General features: G+C 36.1%; 1 protein-coding gene across 2 annotated transcripts in view; it reads right to left on the reverse strand.

Moving 5' to 3' along the window:
- Window positions 1–16,861, reverse strand: part of DUSP19 (dual specificity phosphatase 19) — a 31,185-nt gene extending 14,324 nt beyond the window's left edge. For both annotated transcript variants that reach the window (XM_033112207.1, XM_033112206.1), the window contains exons 1-3: window positions 16,465–16,861; window positions 11,484–11,530; window positions 4,518–4,670 (exon numbers count right to left, since the gene is read on the reverse strand). In XM_033112207.1, coding sequence (XP_032968098.1) covers window positions 4,518–4,670; window positions 11,484–11,530; window positions 16,465–16,690 — 426 coding nt within the window. In that variant the 5' untranslated portion in view covers window positions 16,691–16,861. The remainder of the gene's footprint in view (window positions 1–4,517; window positions 4,671–11,483; window positions 11,531–16,464) is intronic.
- Between the last annotated feature and the right edge of the window lie 273 nt (window positions 16,862–17,134).

The following is a 17,134-nucleotide window of genomic DNA, read 5'->3' on the forward strand; positions in this document are numbered from 1 at the left end:
ATAGTTAAACTTATGAGGTAGTGAAACGACACAAAAAGCTCATGACAATGTGAAGTGGAAAAGGTAATTGACACCAGCATGAGGTCAATAAATGAAAAACGTTTCGGGTAACTTGCAAATGATACTTTACAAGTGAAAAGGGACACAGTGCAGGCCCAATGCTGGTGGGGGTAATATTGCATTAATAATGAATGTGATAGATCTGATGGAACACCATTGATACAGGTTGGCTTATTTCAGGCTTTAAAAAGTTAATGATCTAAATGAAATGTAGGGAACTGTGAGCATGCCCTTCAGAACTTGACATGTTAGTTACTTCATTTCCTGATTCCTCTTTTGGTGTAACACAAAAGACAGATGGGAACAAACAAAGGGGAAAAAACAAAACTTAACAACTAAAAAACCCTACCCAAACCACACATGAACAAGACTATGTTTATGGTTTATTGGATTACTTTACATCTGACAGGCAGTTTTCTCAGATTCATAAATCTGTTGCGAAATTCCTTTCCTAGATCTGTTATAACAAATTTGCAAGTACATCTCATTTCAAGAAAGCTAAATGATTCACAACAAATTAGTTAATATTTTGAAAATCCTCATATCGAAAAGATAATTTCAATTGTTTTCTTCTATGTACATATTTCTGAGTCATTTCCAGATATACCTTTCTGTACAAGAAAAGTAAAACACAAATATTCACTATTCGTATACGAAATTTTTCTCACTTTGTACAATACTTCATTTTTGAGACTGAAGATATTTTAAAATCATATTACAGTAACTGATGAAAACTAGTAATGAACTTCTTTTAACTCAAAATAAGTTAGATATTTCAAAGAAACTTAGAATCATAACCTTAATAAGAGATACTCTTCAGTGTCATTTTTAATATTTTCTGACTACATACTAGTCAGTTTTATTTTATGATCCATACCTTTAAAAATGAAGCTAGCTTTATTTTCAGTCGCATATACTACGCATCCAGTTTTAGCTAAGATTTAATAGTGTTAACATTTTCTTCTTTCTTACATTCTTTCTGTAACAGTTATGTCTCCATTGGTTTCTGTAGCTTTTGAATTTACCTATTTGCCTTTTACTATTCCTTGGTAATCATACTGTCCTTGCAAGTATTTTGAGAAAATATTGGCTTTATATCCCCTTTCCAGAACTCAAAATACTGACAATTAAATAATTTATAAAGCAGTTTTTTCTTTTGCACTTGCTGTTATCCTCTGCTTGGAAGGCCTTTGCTCTTTTTCTTGGTCCAGCTAACTCTGGCTTCTGGTCTAAGAAGCCTGCCTCCCTCTGAGTGAGACGAAGGCCGAGGGCTGTTTCAGCCATCTTTGTATGCCTAGAACTTAGTGCAATTTTTGACACGTGGTAGATATTCCATAAATGTTTACTAATCAAATCAATTAATTTTTTTCTGCATTTCTGAGAAGAAAAGCATTCTCTTAAAAATTCAAATCACCATTTTGCTATGGGCAGATAGTAATTAGGTTACAGTATTTCATTTTATCAAGCTTTCTTTGTTCTTGTATTGTTAGTAATAGCTTCTGAACTAGATTGCAAGTTCCTTGAGGGCAGCAATATGTATCCCTCATATCTTCTCAGAATAAGTAATTAATATTTGTTGAAAGATTAACTTAGCCAAGTTCAGGTCTTTTGTAAATGAGTCTTTTGATATATAGAAAACATATCAAAATGCTAACAGTGATTACGTCTAAATTTTGGAAATAGGGTGATCTTAATTTTTACTTATCTGTATTTTCCTATTTTTCTACGATATGGATTACATACATCATGTTTTTAAAATCACATCTTATAATACAGTAAACATGAAATATCAAATACACATTTTCATACTAACAAACAAAACCTTTCACACATATAAAAGGGGCCAAGTGAATTTTCCAGAGAACTCTTGAGGCTACAAAGGTTACCTTACTACTTCCCTCTCATGTTTATTTCTGTCCCTTTAGGCATAAACCTGACAAATAATGCATGAGGCAGAGATAGAGGAAGGACAGAGAAATCAGGGTTTTATAAGTACAGAGGGAAATGAGGAAAGACAAGGGAAAATAGAAGACACTCCATTGACAGCTATATGTAAACAGATAAAACCCGAAAACTAGGACCAAAAAGGTAGTTTTGAAATATGCAATTCATAGAGTAATCAGATTTAATAATACTTGCATATACGATAGACAAAGTCATGAAGAGATCTTGTCTAGAAAAAAATGAATGAAGACAATTCAAGAATTCTATTGCTAAAACCAAATATGTATTAATCTAAACAATAAGAGTTTTCAGGGCAAGGAAATACTGGCTGAGATTCAGATCCCAGTATAAAACATAAGGCTTGAGGGGCGGCCGGTTAGCTCAGTTGGTTAGAGCGCAATGCTCTTAAACAAGGTTGCCGGTTGGAGCCCCACAGGGACCACTGTGAGCTGCGCCCTCCACAACTAGATTGAAACAACTACGTGACTTGGAGCTGAAGGGTCCTGGAAAACACAAATAAATAAAAGGGTTTTTTAAAAAAAAAAAAAAAAAAGGCTTGAGATATTAGAATGTATTACAGAATTCTCATACATTTTGTAGCAGAAATGTTTTATGTATCTCCTCAGATTTTCTCAGTACTATCATCTCATGGACCCTAAGCTTGTTCCCCTGCAGCCGTCACCTCTATGGCCGAGTGCCCCTCCTCTTAGGCCTGTTGAATTGTGCTTGCCTCAAAAGGCCCCTTTCTCAGTGGCAGTCTCTGCACAGACAGGTACAACCCTGAGTTCTTTATACCCTTGCTGCTTCTGAACTTGGATGAAAAGTCACACCACAGGGCACTGGGTTTGGCTTCAAGGTGGCTGCTAAAGAAGTCAAGTTGTAACCTGGAATTGTGGGCGTGGTTACCTCCCCATGGGTAAACTCTGACCAGTGGCAAACAGGAATTGACAGAGAGTCAGGCAAATCAATTCTGTCTACCCTTCCTCCCAAAGTCTGAATTGAGGTGCAGTTCCTTTGTACTCCCTGCCAGGAGATGTCTGGAGCACACAGCTGTCACTGTCAGCTCATTGTGAAGTTGTGCTCAGCAGGGTTAAACACATCATCTTATGTTGCTTTTCATCCTTCCCTGAATCACTTCCCTTCCATCTCACCCTCACTGCCTAGGGACGGCACCTATCAAATGAAGCATCAGCTCTTAATCCTTGTCTCAGGTTCTGTTTTTCCAGAAACCCAAGCAAAGGACTATGTTAATTAACTATTACTCTTTCCACTTTTGACTTGCAACAAATACATATATTCGAATATGAATATGAATGATGTCTATATTTTTCATTTACCATCTAAGGTATATTCTACATCTCCTTAGAAAAGTAGCTAATACAGAAACAGTATCATTTTAATTTTTAACGCTAATTACTGGCAGCCTATACTGTTACAATCTAAAGCTTATCAAATTTTTCATAGGAGAACAGAGCGGCCAACATTAGGATTTGAATTAGAAAACCTCTTCCTTTTCTTTCATCCAAATATCTGTTATTAAATAAAGTTGAGTGGTAGGGTTAAATAGCTTTATATTTTCCAGGTAATCCAGAGAAGGCACTTAGAACAGTGCGGGGCACATATGACACTCAATAAATATTACTAAATGAACAGAAGGAAGGGAGAGGGAGGGAGAAAGGGAAGGAGAAAAGGCAGAAGGGAGATCATTAGAGTTCAATTAAACTGGATTCTAATGTTAACTGTCAATTGTTAGGTGTTCCAAGAGAGTTGGCTTTGCTCTGTAAGTGCTTCTATATTCCCATCTATTTACCTCATATAAATTTTGTAAGAATTATATACTGACTAAAAGTGATATCATTTCAAGGTATAATTATTGGTAACGGCCAACCTAGAAATCCTGCCTGTCTGAGTATTGACTTGGATCCAATATCAAGATCAAAGTACATAATGTGTGATGGTCTTCCATAGTCAGAGAACCAATGGACAGCTTCTGTTCAGCATTTTCATACTATCTCAGTAAAGCAATATACGTTTAATTTTTAGAGCACCCTAAAATTCTATTGTTAAAAATGCAGATTCACAAACCCTACCTCAGCCATGAAAATGAAGGCAAATTAATTCTCATAAATAACTAACAGAACTAGAGCAGCTATTTTCCCTGTAGTCCACCTGATTATCTTGCAAACTGGTCAGAGGGCAGGTAGTGATAAACTGTCAAAGGAAATCTAAGTACATATATATATACAGGAAAATTCAGTAAATGGAGAACTTGATCTCCTAACATTTCTCAGGAAGACACAGGAAGATGAGAAATTAATCTTAAAAATAAATATATCATTGAAAAAAGTGCAGTTAGAGAACTAAATAGTTGTAGGAATTAATAAAATATTGTTGGAAGGGAAATTTCATAATGGTCCTCTACATATTCATTACAAAAAGAATAAAGATGGGATAATGGACCCATATTTTAAATTTTCTGCTTTTGAAGAACTATGGATCAAAATAAAACTTACCTTCACTTTTGCTTGTTCAATAAATTCAAAACATTCTGGAAAATAAGACAGGATATTGGTTTCAGGCAAATCCAGGATAGAAATGCTCTTATATATGAAGTCACTGAGGAAAGCATTTTCAACTCCATAGGCAGCGTTGAGAATATGAGTCACCTTAAAGAGAGAAAAAAAAAGATAATTTTAAAAAAACACTCATGAGTTAGGTTAATTAAAGAGACTGGATGTTGAGATCTGTAACAAGAATAAACAATTTAAGCATGACTCACATGAATAACAGTTCCTCCAGAAAGCCGTCTCTGACTGCCTCATCCCTCACCAGAGGTGCTATTTCTATATACTCCCACAGCACCCTCTACTTGCCCTATTATAGCCATTAGCACTTAGAGATTGTCTACCTCGCCATACTAGAAACTCCATGAAGGTAGGGACCATGTTTAGCTTACTCACTATCATAAATAAGCATTGTGAATGAGCAGTGACCTTAGCACAGAAATTAGTTAAAATATTTGTTGAATAAATCCATGAATGTCCATGTAAAAAACTTAAGGGAAGTGTATCAGCAGCACAAACTTCCCTTTCAATAATTATTTCCCAATTTTCCTTCATACTCTTTGTAAGGACAATGGCTCTCAAGTGTGGCTGCACATTAGAATCACCTGATGAGCTTTTAAAAAATATGAATGCCCCAGGGCCTCCAACCCAGAGGTTCTGATGCAGTAGTCTGGTTTAAAGGTGGCATGGTTCTGAAGGATTTTCTTTCCAATGGTAAACATAAGCAACCTCCTACTCCATGTATGCATACGAGCCCCTTTCCTATATCCACCAGGCATCTGGAAGGAGCCACGAAAAGTCCATTAAGACAATCCAAAGGCTAAATGGAAAAGAAAAATGAGTCAGTGTTTCTTGTTATAACATGCTTCTCACTGCATTTATTCTTTTCTTAGCATGTGTCTTAGATTTTTGCCTGATCTCATTATTTTCATGTATTTCACACATATTTTAGAGTATTTGTCCAGCCCTGCCTCTCCTGCCCCAACTTCCCGCACAGGTATATCTCTGGCAGCCCCTCACTCCTCCCTCCAGCACAGCTGACTGGGTTTGGGTGGACACCTGACAAGCTTAGGCGGATCGTTATCTTTAGAAATTTATAAAATAGGTGTAAAAGACAGCTAAAATGATCCACCAAGTGAGCTTTAAGACAGCCATTTTCTATTACATGCTCAGAGAAGCTGAAAAATTCCTGCACCCAAATGTGAAGAATAGAGTACATGTGCAGAGAGGGACCATGACGCCAGTGGGAGAGCGGGGCTATCTTGAATGGCCTTCTATTCTCTGGCCACTCTCTACCCTGGAGTTCCAGAGATCCCCCTAAATCATCATACACATTCTTTTTCCTTGCCCAGGTTTCTGTGGTTCACAACCAAAAGAATATTGGTTAAGGCAGTCAGGGAGCTAGGCCTCATAAAGAGAGAGCCATAGGCCATTTACTAACCTAACTGCCCCGAGGAAGAAAGACAACAGAAAAAAATCTCAAATGTCTACTCCAGAGAGACTCTTAAATAGAGATGAAATGGGAGAAGCTAGAAGGAAGGAAGGACAATTTCAGAAGATAAAGTCTGAAGTGTCCTGCTTTCTTCAGTGAAGTCACACTCTCACTCCCATTATACGACTAGCCAGGATTATACGATTCTGCCCTTAATTAGATAACACCTTCCAATGTTTTGTAATATTGATGTGTTTGCCTTGTCTTTACAACTATATTCTGCATTCCCAAAAGACCAGGAATGAAGCCTGACCACTTCCAGAATTTATATATATCATTATATATATTACATATATATTATATATATGTATATCATTATCTATAGATCTTCCCTATACATCACAGGATTATGGAGAAGACCAAGTGATAATCTTGGGAAAACCTGTTGAGAGGTAAAAGTGCATTACAAATATTGTGGATTATTAAACTACCGAATGCCTGGGTAGTTTAGCTGTTTGGAAATGCAATTTATATGTGTTTGAAAGGCCTTCATTGAAAAGTTTTATACTAAGTCACAGGTAATGGTGGTGGTAGGAACCCAACCTAAAACCCTTCTAGTATCAAACATGCTTCCAAAATGCAGTTAAAGACATTCTAACAATGGTTGCCCTTGGGATGCCCTTTACAATAGGGATAATAAGAATAGCCCCTTTATTGAGTACTTAGTATGTGCTAGGCATACAGTTTATCTCACTTAATCCTCATATTTAGGCATTATTATTTCCAATTTAAAAATATATATATATTATTGCACTGTTTCAAAAATAAAACATTATAAAAAGAAACATTAACAAGTCTTGCTCTCACCCTGTCCCTATCCACTCCATTGCCTCCCACCTTTATGATAACAGCCATTGTTGGTTTCTTGTACATTCTTTTAGAGTATCTTTCTGCAGATATTTTATTTACTCCCTTTCTTACACAAAGCCAACACGTTGGGGTTCCCCACATTTAAATACATCCTGGAGATCTTTTCATATCAGTCATTGGAGACCCTTTTATGTGTTCTTTTTTATAGTTCTATACTAGTCTATGATGTGGGTGGTCTATTGTCCATGTAACCAATTCCCTATTGATGGATACATGGTTTGATTTCCATAATTTGCTATTATAAACAATGCTGCAATAAATAACTGGGAACATTTTATGTTACTCTCAGTTTTCTGTTCTCTATAGTGCTTTATTTGGCACACACTAGGCTCTCTAGTACCTTATTAATAAAGCAACCATTATTACCATATCTAAACATTAATGAAATTCCTCCAGAAATTTCTGAAATGATCTTCCACCAGAGAATTTCTCCTAGCTACAGCATTTTACTTGAATTCTAGGATATCCCTTTGAAATGTGCCATGTATTTAAGTCAATAATTTTGTTTTGCAACATCCTTAAATTTTTCTAGAAACCCTCTATTCCGCTGCTCAGTTTACCTTTGCTTCTTCCAAGCATTTAAAAGGTCGTATACAGAGAGAGAAGGACCTTTTAAACATTTACTTGGTACACATCACCAAGATGAAATGGAATTTGAACTGATGTATCATAAGAGGGGGATAAACAATAACAGTATTTGACAATGAACAAATTTATCAGCTATTTTTTTCGTTTTTACCCTAAGAAATATTAATTCATTAATGTAAGATGTTGAACCTTGTTCTACTTATGTTAAAATATTGATTTAAGAGCATTCCTGTTAAGAAACATAGTAATTCTCATATCCTTATACAATTCCTTCCAGGCCATTATCTGTTATTGTCAGGCAGGAATTATTATAACAAAACAAGGAGAGTCCAGTTTAAACACAAGTAAGCTGACAAGTAAACATATCAAATTAGTTAGTGAATTGGTTAATAGTTATTTCCTTCGAGAAATTAATTGCAAGTGTTTATCACATAAAATTTTTAGCCTCAACTCAATCAAAATTTTTTTCTCAAATATGTGGGCAACAAAGAAGTCGGACAAGGTCTCTATCTATCTATCTTCTAGAAGTTTGCTGAATAGCAGAGAAGGAGAAAACATGTTCACTGAGGGTAATAATACAAAGCAGAGGTGTGAAGAGCTATAGGAGAACAAAGTGTTATAGGACCAGAGAGAGGAAGAGATTTCTGAAATTGTTTCCCGCTGCAAGCTTCACATTTGCTATTATTCTCTCAGCTTGAATATTTCTTGCCCTGACCTAATCAGGGCCAACTCTGTCATAAGGTCTCAGCTGAAAAACAATACCTTCAGAAAGGCCTACCCTGACTTGTGTTGCTACCCTCCAACTCCTCTCATTGCCTTGTTTCAATTCTTTCAGAGAATGTATTTCCTCTCAAAGTATCATATTTTAAGAGCAAGGACCTTACTCCTCCTTTATTTCTGTATCTCCTGAACCTACAAAGGGGGCCTAACACTCATTTACCTCATGGGTGAGAGGCAGGGTTGCATTCTTTTGGCTGCTCTTCCAAATCCCTTCTTTTCCACCCTCCAGTAAAAATCCTTGCTTTTTGAGATTCATACAAACTGATTATTCCATTTTCTATACCTTGTGTTCCTTGGGCACCTGACTCTCAGTTGGCTGAATCCTACCCCAAGTCCTACCATTATCCTAGGTGATATCAGTATCCATTTAGGTTTACTAGTTCTCTGACTACCTCATCTCCAATGACTTTCATCATTGCTCCACTTCAGTCACACCCCTTCAAGGCCAATGCCCCAAACTGCTCCAAGTCTGATACCATAAATTAAGGTATCTGCTCTTATCTTTCCAGCTCTTTCAGTTACTCCCACTAGACTTCACAAGAGCCCATCAATTTCTTAATCTTTCTATTTTCTTCTTATCTATCAGCCCCCTCTTGCCTTTACTTCCTTTTCTAGTCAGTTTATAGTCCATGGTCTACCTCCCCTGCACCTGTCTGGTAAAAGTGGACTCGTATAAGTATACCCAGACTGTTAAGCATTGCTGGAGAAAAGTCACACGACGTTGCAGTTCATGCCAAAGTTATGAGAGCCAACCTTTCCGAACCCTGAGCAATGCTTAGCAACTATATTTCCTTAGCAGGCTCTCCTCCTCACTCCCCATATCAGCTCATTCAGTCTTTCCCCATTCTCCTAATAACTTTCAGGCGTACCATCTCTTCCTTATTCCAGCAGATCACCTCACTTACTGCTTTATAGTAAAGACAGAAGGCATCATAGGAACCCGCACATCTTACCATCCAATTTAACAACTTGCTTACATGTTCACCCATATTTTTCTTCTGCCTTCTTACTACAATGGATGATGTGCTCCCACATCCTTTGTAAGTCTCATTTTGGCACCTGTGTTTGGGATTAAACTGCCTAGTACTTTCTTGGCCCATCCCTCTGGGCACAATTCTTGCTCTCCTGTATTTTCAGTTCCTTCCTCTACCACCATCAGCCCTAAATCATGCTCAAAATTCTCCCATCTCCCTCCTTTGGCTCTTTCCATTCTCCCCTCCTTCTTTTTCTTTCTTTTTTTCTGTCATCATATCTTCCGTTTCTCAATTTTCTGAAATCTGATCTGGCTTTGGCCTCCAATTCAAACACAACTGTTCCCACCAACAACGACTTTATTGCAAAGTCCAATAACTTAGTGCTAATTGCACTTAAACTTCTGGCAGCATCTGACACCACTGATTCTCTCTTCCTTAAAACATTCTCTTTCTTTGGCTTCCACGACACGACTTTTTTTTTTTTTTTTTTTTTTTTTTTACTTTCCTATAACCTCTCTTACATCCTCCTTTCTGATTGCAAATTCTTTTTTCCGTTGACCATTCTTCATGACTTGGTATTACTCAGGGTTCTGTGTAGGCCTTCTTCTCCACTCACTTTATACCTTTCTCCAAATGATTTTATCTGCTCTATTCATCCCAATCACACGTATAAGCTGAAGATTCCTAAATCTATATTTTTACCTCTCAACTGAACTTCAGACACGATATATCCACATTGACTACTGAATAACTTTACCTAGATTACCCATAACATATGAAATTAAAAATGTTCAAAACTGAGCCCTACTTTGTTCCCTATCTCATGGAATGGCACCAACCCTATTTAGTTACCCAAGAAATCTGGGTATCAGCTTTGACTCCTCCTTCTCCTTCAATCTCTCCCTCCCCTTCCCACCCTCTCTCATAGGTGACTAATTAATTAATCATTAAATTGTGAGGACTCCACCCTCTTAAAAAACCCCTCAAATCCATGTACTTCTCTACCCCTCCTGAATCCTAATCTCAGCCTAATCTCAGATTACTGCAACAGTCTCATAACTAGTCTCCCATCTCTAGCTTGAGCAATTCTCTGTTTTCCACATTGCCTCTAAAGAACAATCTTTCTAAAATGCAAGTTGGAGCCCTGGGTAAAAACCTTTCAATGGCTTCCCACTGTCTTTTGGACCAAGTCCAAATAATTTATTCTGGTTTACACAGACTTTCGTGATCTGGCTTACACTTATCTCACTGTGTCTCCTGGTACCCCTCTTTCTCACAATTTCTATTCCAGTGTTGTTGAACTTCTTTTCCATACCGAGAGCATCAGCCTTTCTCTTGCCTCCGTGTCTTCACACAAACCATTTTTTCTATCTGTTCCCTCCCCCACCCATTTTCTCCCCCTCCCCCATTCCCTTTCAGAGCAAAACTTCAACATCACTTCCTCCAGGAAAAATTCCCTGTTCTTCTTATTCCCAAGCCAACTCTGACCCAACCCAAAACAAATACGGGTTAAAGGCGTCATCTCCTATGCGCCCCAACGGCGCCCTGTACTTTCCCATCACAGCACACAATGCCCTGAATGATAGCTACTTGTCTTTCTCCCCTCCCTGCCCTTCAGATCATAAGCTTCATGTGAACAAGAACCTCTTGCATTCCTTAAACCATAGCAATTCCATGACCCTAAAACAGTGCTTGGCAAAATAGTAGAAGGCTAAAATTATTAGGTTGGTGCAAAAGTAGATGTGGTTTAAAAGGTTAAAAATAACTGCAAAAAATGCAATTACTTTTGCACCAACCTAATATTATGAGTAAATATTGAAATTACTAATAAATCACGAGTTGTATGTGAGAGGATGTGAGGAAATGGCTTTGGGGAAGAAGAGGTATGTGAGTTGGGACTCAAAGCCTATGTAGGTCTCGGGCAAGAAGAAGGGAAAATCTATCCCACACAGAGGAACTGCATAAGCAAGATGTGCGTCCAAAATCAGTTTCATGAGGATATGTGAAGGGAGATTAAGAGAATATAAAATTGGAAAAATGGATTATAAATGCACATGTTTGAATTAGTTGAGATTACTTTTGCAACTTTATTAAAATAATAGCCAAAAATGTTACCAATTAAACTCTGAAATGAACTGACAGTTTTTCCTAAATAAATGTAACAGTTAAAATACTTCCGATACATTGTGCCAGACCTGAAACATTTTTTACCTTGTGCTTTTTCAGTGTATCCAGATCATGAGCAGCATCTTGTGATCCTATAAGAAATAAATCATATCACCTTGAACATAAAAATGATCATCCTGACTTTCTATCAATTTTTGCAATAATTCTGTTAGGTATTCAATTATTTTTAAAAACACAACTTGGAAGGACTAACTTTCTGAAAGACAATTTGGAAATATTTATTAAAAAATATTCATCTTATATATACTCTTGGAATCTGAAATCCCACATCTAGGAATCTGTCCTAGAAGTTCTGGATGTTACAAAGATCAGTTATCAGGATGTTCACCATAGTAGTGTCTGTAATACCACAAAAATAAAACAAAAAAAAAACAAATAACCCAATAATAGGTTGTTTTTTAATCTTGTTTTTAAAAAAGCTCAATAGTAGGGTTTGGGTTAAGTAAAAGATGGTCCAATTATGTAGTGAAATACATACAGACTTTAGAAATGATAAATGTAGAATATTTATGGCATGGAAATATATCCCAATATATTAGGTGATAAAAGCACGATACAAAATACCATCATCTCTTTTTGTAAAAACAAAAAAATGTATATGCTTAAAATGGACAGGAACTATATAGAACAAAATGTTATCAGTGGGATTATAGGTGATATTTTCTTCTTTACGCTTATTTGTATTTTTTATAATAAAAATCTATTCCTTTGTAATTAAAAAAATGGTATTAAAAAAACATACCCACAAAATGACTTTAGTACCAGCTCATTTGGGAAGACCCAGTGGCTTAAAGCAAACAGTACTGGCCTATAGAATTCCACCCACATTCTATGTACCACAAGCGGTGTACTCTTACAGTTTCTTCGTGTCAAAGTTGGCTTTCCAGATTTCCCACACTTGGAAAATGACTCTAGTTAATAAGCACGTGCTTACAGGAGAATAACTAATTAAAATAAAGTGAATTGTACAATTGAAAAAATAAGGCATTGATTATTTAAAGATTTCAAGTATTTCAGTTTCCTAAATTAGGTTCCATTTCCATAAACAATTGTTTTTCTTACCTTACCTTTCTGGGAAATCTGCCAGCTTCTAAGATATGAGTTTAAGTAGCTGAAAGGCCAGCAAATGTGCTGGTTGGTCAGTATTCTCTTGGTAATACAACTCCTTACTGAGTCTACATGTAATTGTATTCTACTTTAAAAGTTAGCCTATCAAAATACTAACAACTGTTAAAGCTGGATGGTGGATACATAATTATCTGTAATATTATTGTCCGTAATTTTCTATACATTTGAAATACTTCAGAATGTAAAAAATTTTCTCAGTTTTGTATCAGAAGTCCTACCCATCTCGGGGGGTGGGAGGAAACGGGATCAAATAAATTAATTGAAATTTAGTGGTTTAATATGCATGTCATTTTTAAATAATAATTCTACTATACGTAGTCTTTAAAACAAAAAAAAATAAAAGGAAAAATGCATGAATGAAATTCTTTCCTTTTTTTACCCTAGGCTGTCATTATTACATTTATCAAAGCTGGATACATTAAACACACTCAAACGCGTGCGTGCCAAACAGAACAGAAATTATATTTCAGGGTTGGATGCCAGATTTTGAACGTGACTTCCAAATATGACTATATTGAGACAAATTTAGTATTCCTAAGACCAAAAAAATGCAACCTGTATGCTCTGCCATTTCCAACAATAAGAAAATTATATGAGTGTTAACTGTGGGGTAACAATTTTAGTCAACACAAATGGATTTCAGGTAATCAGCTTGTGTGTTTCATCTAATAATTCGTAGTATTCAGTTTAAGTTAATTCTCTCTAAATTCTACATATACATCAGCTTTTCTCCAATTTTAAATGGTTGCTTTGTGTTGTAGTCTTGTGTTAAACTTTTATTGGAAAAACATTTATCATTAAAAAGAAATAAACACTGTAAATCATACATTGTGACTTGTTATTTTAAACCTTTGTTTTGAAAAATTAGAATGTTAACCTTTTATAAACTATCTTAATCAAGATTAAAAACAAGTATCAATTTTAAGAGTTTGATGATTTTAACAGTGGCTACATGAACCTATGTTAAAATTCACAGAATTGAATACCAAGAGTCAATTTTACTGTGTGACAATTTTAAAAATAATAAAAAAGCTGATGACTAGAAATACAACTAAACAAAGAGGTCTAATAATAATAACTTACAGTTATATTGTACATTGACACTTACAAAATCACTAGTATTCATTATCTTGGCCAAGTATTATAGAAATATTACAGATAACTGATTTAGAAAGAATATATAATATATGCTGTTGGAGTTGAGACTTCTAATAATTTCAATGTTTTGCAATCATATTATATGTATCATAAAAAACAGGCTATGTAAGATCTCTAGAATCCTGTTTCTATTTTTTAAGGGATCTTTTTTATGAAAATACCAAATATTATATAAATTCTGATGTAGCATATCTTAATTTACAAATCGCTATTTTCATCATCACAAAAACAAACCAAAAAAAATTATACTACTGAAGGGGAAATAAATGATATTCCAAAGAGAAATGTTTTATTTCAGAAAATTGGTCATCACGAACATTCATAAATGGATAGAAGTAGTATAAATTAATATGAGAATAAGGTAATATAAGATTTGTGAAAGAATTTTACAAAATAAGGAGCTATATACAAATTTAATGTATTATCTGACCACCAAGAATATTGGGCTTCCGAGATCTCAGATATTCTCTATAACCTTATAAAGAATCCCAAACTTTTCACCTGAAATTGAAGATCTCAAAATGTCACCAATTGGGACTGCTTAATAGAATGGATATGACAAATAATGAGTGCACCTTTTAACTATCCAAGAGAAATGGAATTTTCTACTTTTCCAAATAAAGTCGGATTGATCCAAAAATCTTATTGATTTTTGTTGTAAAAATATAATTTGCAAAACCTAGGACGAAAATGCCCACTGACTAAGATCTTTTATCAACCTATGAGATACTAGTTCAAAGTTTTATGTAAAACTTTTGAATGGCAGAAGCTTGTTTGAATTTATGAGCTAACTGAAAAAGACAGATTATATTTTAATAGCTCTCCATTTTCCTTATTCCCCACCAAAAACAAAAGTTAATTGCCATGTAGAGCTGGGTTGGAGTTGTGTTGCTTGAAGAGGTGAAGGAAGCTCTGCGAAGCAACTTAGAAACAATCCCATGTCCAGAAAGAAACCTAGTCTGGTCAGAAACAACCCCTGCATCATTCATGTGGAAGAACTGTAGACGTAACCAACTATGGGTCCCTCAGGAATAAGGCACTTGTAACTAGACAGAAAAAGGGCCATCTATCTGTCAGAAAAAATGAGGTTGTACTTGATGAAAATATCCCATTTCCTGGTCCAGAAAGCGGACCATATAAGGAATAGTTTCACCAGCCCCTTCCAGAACCCTCCCAGGATCCTGGGAAGGGTTCCATGCCAATCTGAGAACACTATCTCTATCAGCTCACTTTGGATAAGTCTAGATAAAAAAATAATAAGCAAATTTTAAAATTCTACAATAATTTAAAACCATTATTACTACAGTGAAAGCCAAATAATTAAAAATGTGCCTGGACATATTTTCTCCTAGAAATGGTGTACAAATCCTGGTCAAATCTTCCAGACTAGCTAGATGACCCTCTTAATTTTTCACTGGGCTGCAGAAACTAGTTGCAGATACTTATTTGGTGAATTTAAAGATTGCTCATGTAACAATTCATATAATATACATGTACAATAACAACTCATATGTATACCGCAACTGATTTGTTTCAAAAACCTTTCACAACCTCAGAATAACCCTATGAGATAAGCAGGTACTGTTACCTCAGCTTTACAGATAGCTTTTTGGAGGACCAGAGAGGATAAATGACTTGCACTAGCTCGTCTCATAAGTTAGAAGCAGAGCAGGGCTGAAAACCTAGACTCCCTGAGGCAGTCTATGTATCAATGGGGAGCAGGAGTCAATCAGACTTGTGCTCGATGCCCAGTTGTTACTTACTAGGTGTGTTACCTTGTGGAAGTTATGTAACCAATTTAAAATTCAGTTCCCATCTGTATAATGGAGCTGATAACCCCTACTTCACAGAATTTTTAAAGGGAGTGAGATGCTGTGTGCACTTCATGTAGTATCTGGCTATTTCTGACTCACAGTTTTAGTATTCTTTTTACTCAAAAATGGCTTGGCTGCATAAATATTGATAAATCATTAATCTTTTAAAGTCTTAATTTATCTATTCATAAATGAAAAATAATTCAAACCTACTTGAAATATTGTTGACTATTTTTTTTAAAATACTACCATACCATATTCCTGGCAAGCTAACAAGTTTGTATTATGTTTTCATAACTGCTTTGGTTGCTCTTTGTGGACTATGCTTTGCATAGAAAATCATTTTCCATAATACAAAAAGTCGTAAAACCATCAGACTCATACGTAGCTATAAAAGTCCACCTTTTCCTTAACTCTATAAACAGCCACCATGCACAGACGTGGCCACAGGAGGCATGCATTCCATATGGTTTGTAACCTCAGCAGGCAAACAAGCCCTTGACTATTTCCAATATTAACTTTTCTATAATTTTAACACTTGTCACTTGTAGTTTTGCCTAATAAAAGCAGTATTTTTAATTGGGTGATAAAAAGAAAAAGCTATATCCTTTCATAATCCCAGAAAACACAACATCAGTGTGTTATTCTCCAGAGAAGTTAGAAAAACACGAAGCTTTTCTAAAATTCAAATACCAGGTGCCATGTGCTACTAGAACCTATGTTTTTAATAGATATATTGTGGGAGCAGGAACATTTCTAGCTAGCTAATCGAAGCTCCATATTCAAAAAAGGAAACCTATCAACTTTTTGGCAGGATAGCTGATAGTACAAACTACTACATATTAAGGGAAATAATGAGAAAGTAACATGATTAGAAGGACTCAATGACAAATCGACATACTCACCCAGGAGTAACCATGGCTTAATAACGCCAACTTGCAGGTCCAAGCTAAGGTCCTGCACATAACCACAACCACCCCCAGTGCTCGGCTCTACTTCTTCCACAACATGAATTCTGGCATCTTTCCATGTTTCTATAATTTTCTTTCCAGTTAGCGTTGTCACCCTGGTGCATTGCTTCCTGAGATTATTCCGGGAGAATGCTTTAATTTCCTGGTTAAGGGAGTGCATCACATGAGCAGTGACTAGGAACAAATACAAGCAAATCCAGCCAGCACATAAAAGAGCTGAACTGCTTGTTCCTGAATGCTCAGGTAACAAATGCAGCCTCAGGGGTGGACTGCCCTCCAGGTGACAGTAACAGCAACCCCCCGGAGACAGAGACTTCCAGCTGGGTTTTTCCCAGCGCCGCAATGTAAGGCGAAGTTTGATTGGCCATTGAGAAACGGGCGCGGATTGGATGCCCTTTCTTCTTCCGGACTACGGATAAGCTGCGTTTTCCTTAAAGGTTCAGCGGATGCGCAGGGACGTTTTCTTACTGTTGTTGTTTAACTCCAGCTCTATCATTCACGCAGAATGGTAAAATAGAAGATTTAATTGGAGAGAGGGGTAATAGTTCCTCGCTTTTTAAAAGTAGTGATTCTCCATGTGCGATTTGTGTCATTTGTGTTAGTG

The sequence above is a fragment of the Rhinolophus ferrumequinum genome, chromosome 8 (assembly GCF_004115265.2).
Source record: "Rhinolophus ferrumequinum isolate MPI-CBG mRhiFer1 chromosome 8, mRhiFer1_v1.p, whole genome shotgun sequence".
Lineage (NCBI taxonomy): Eukaryota > Metazoa > Chordata > Mammalia > Chiroptera > Rhinolophidae > Rhinolophus > Rhinolophus ferrumequinum.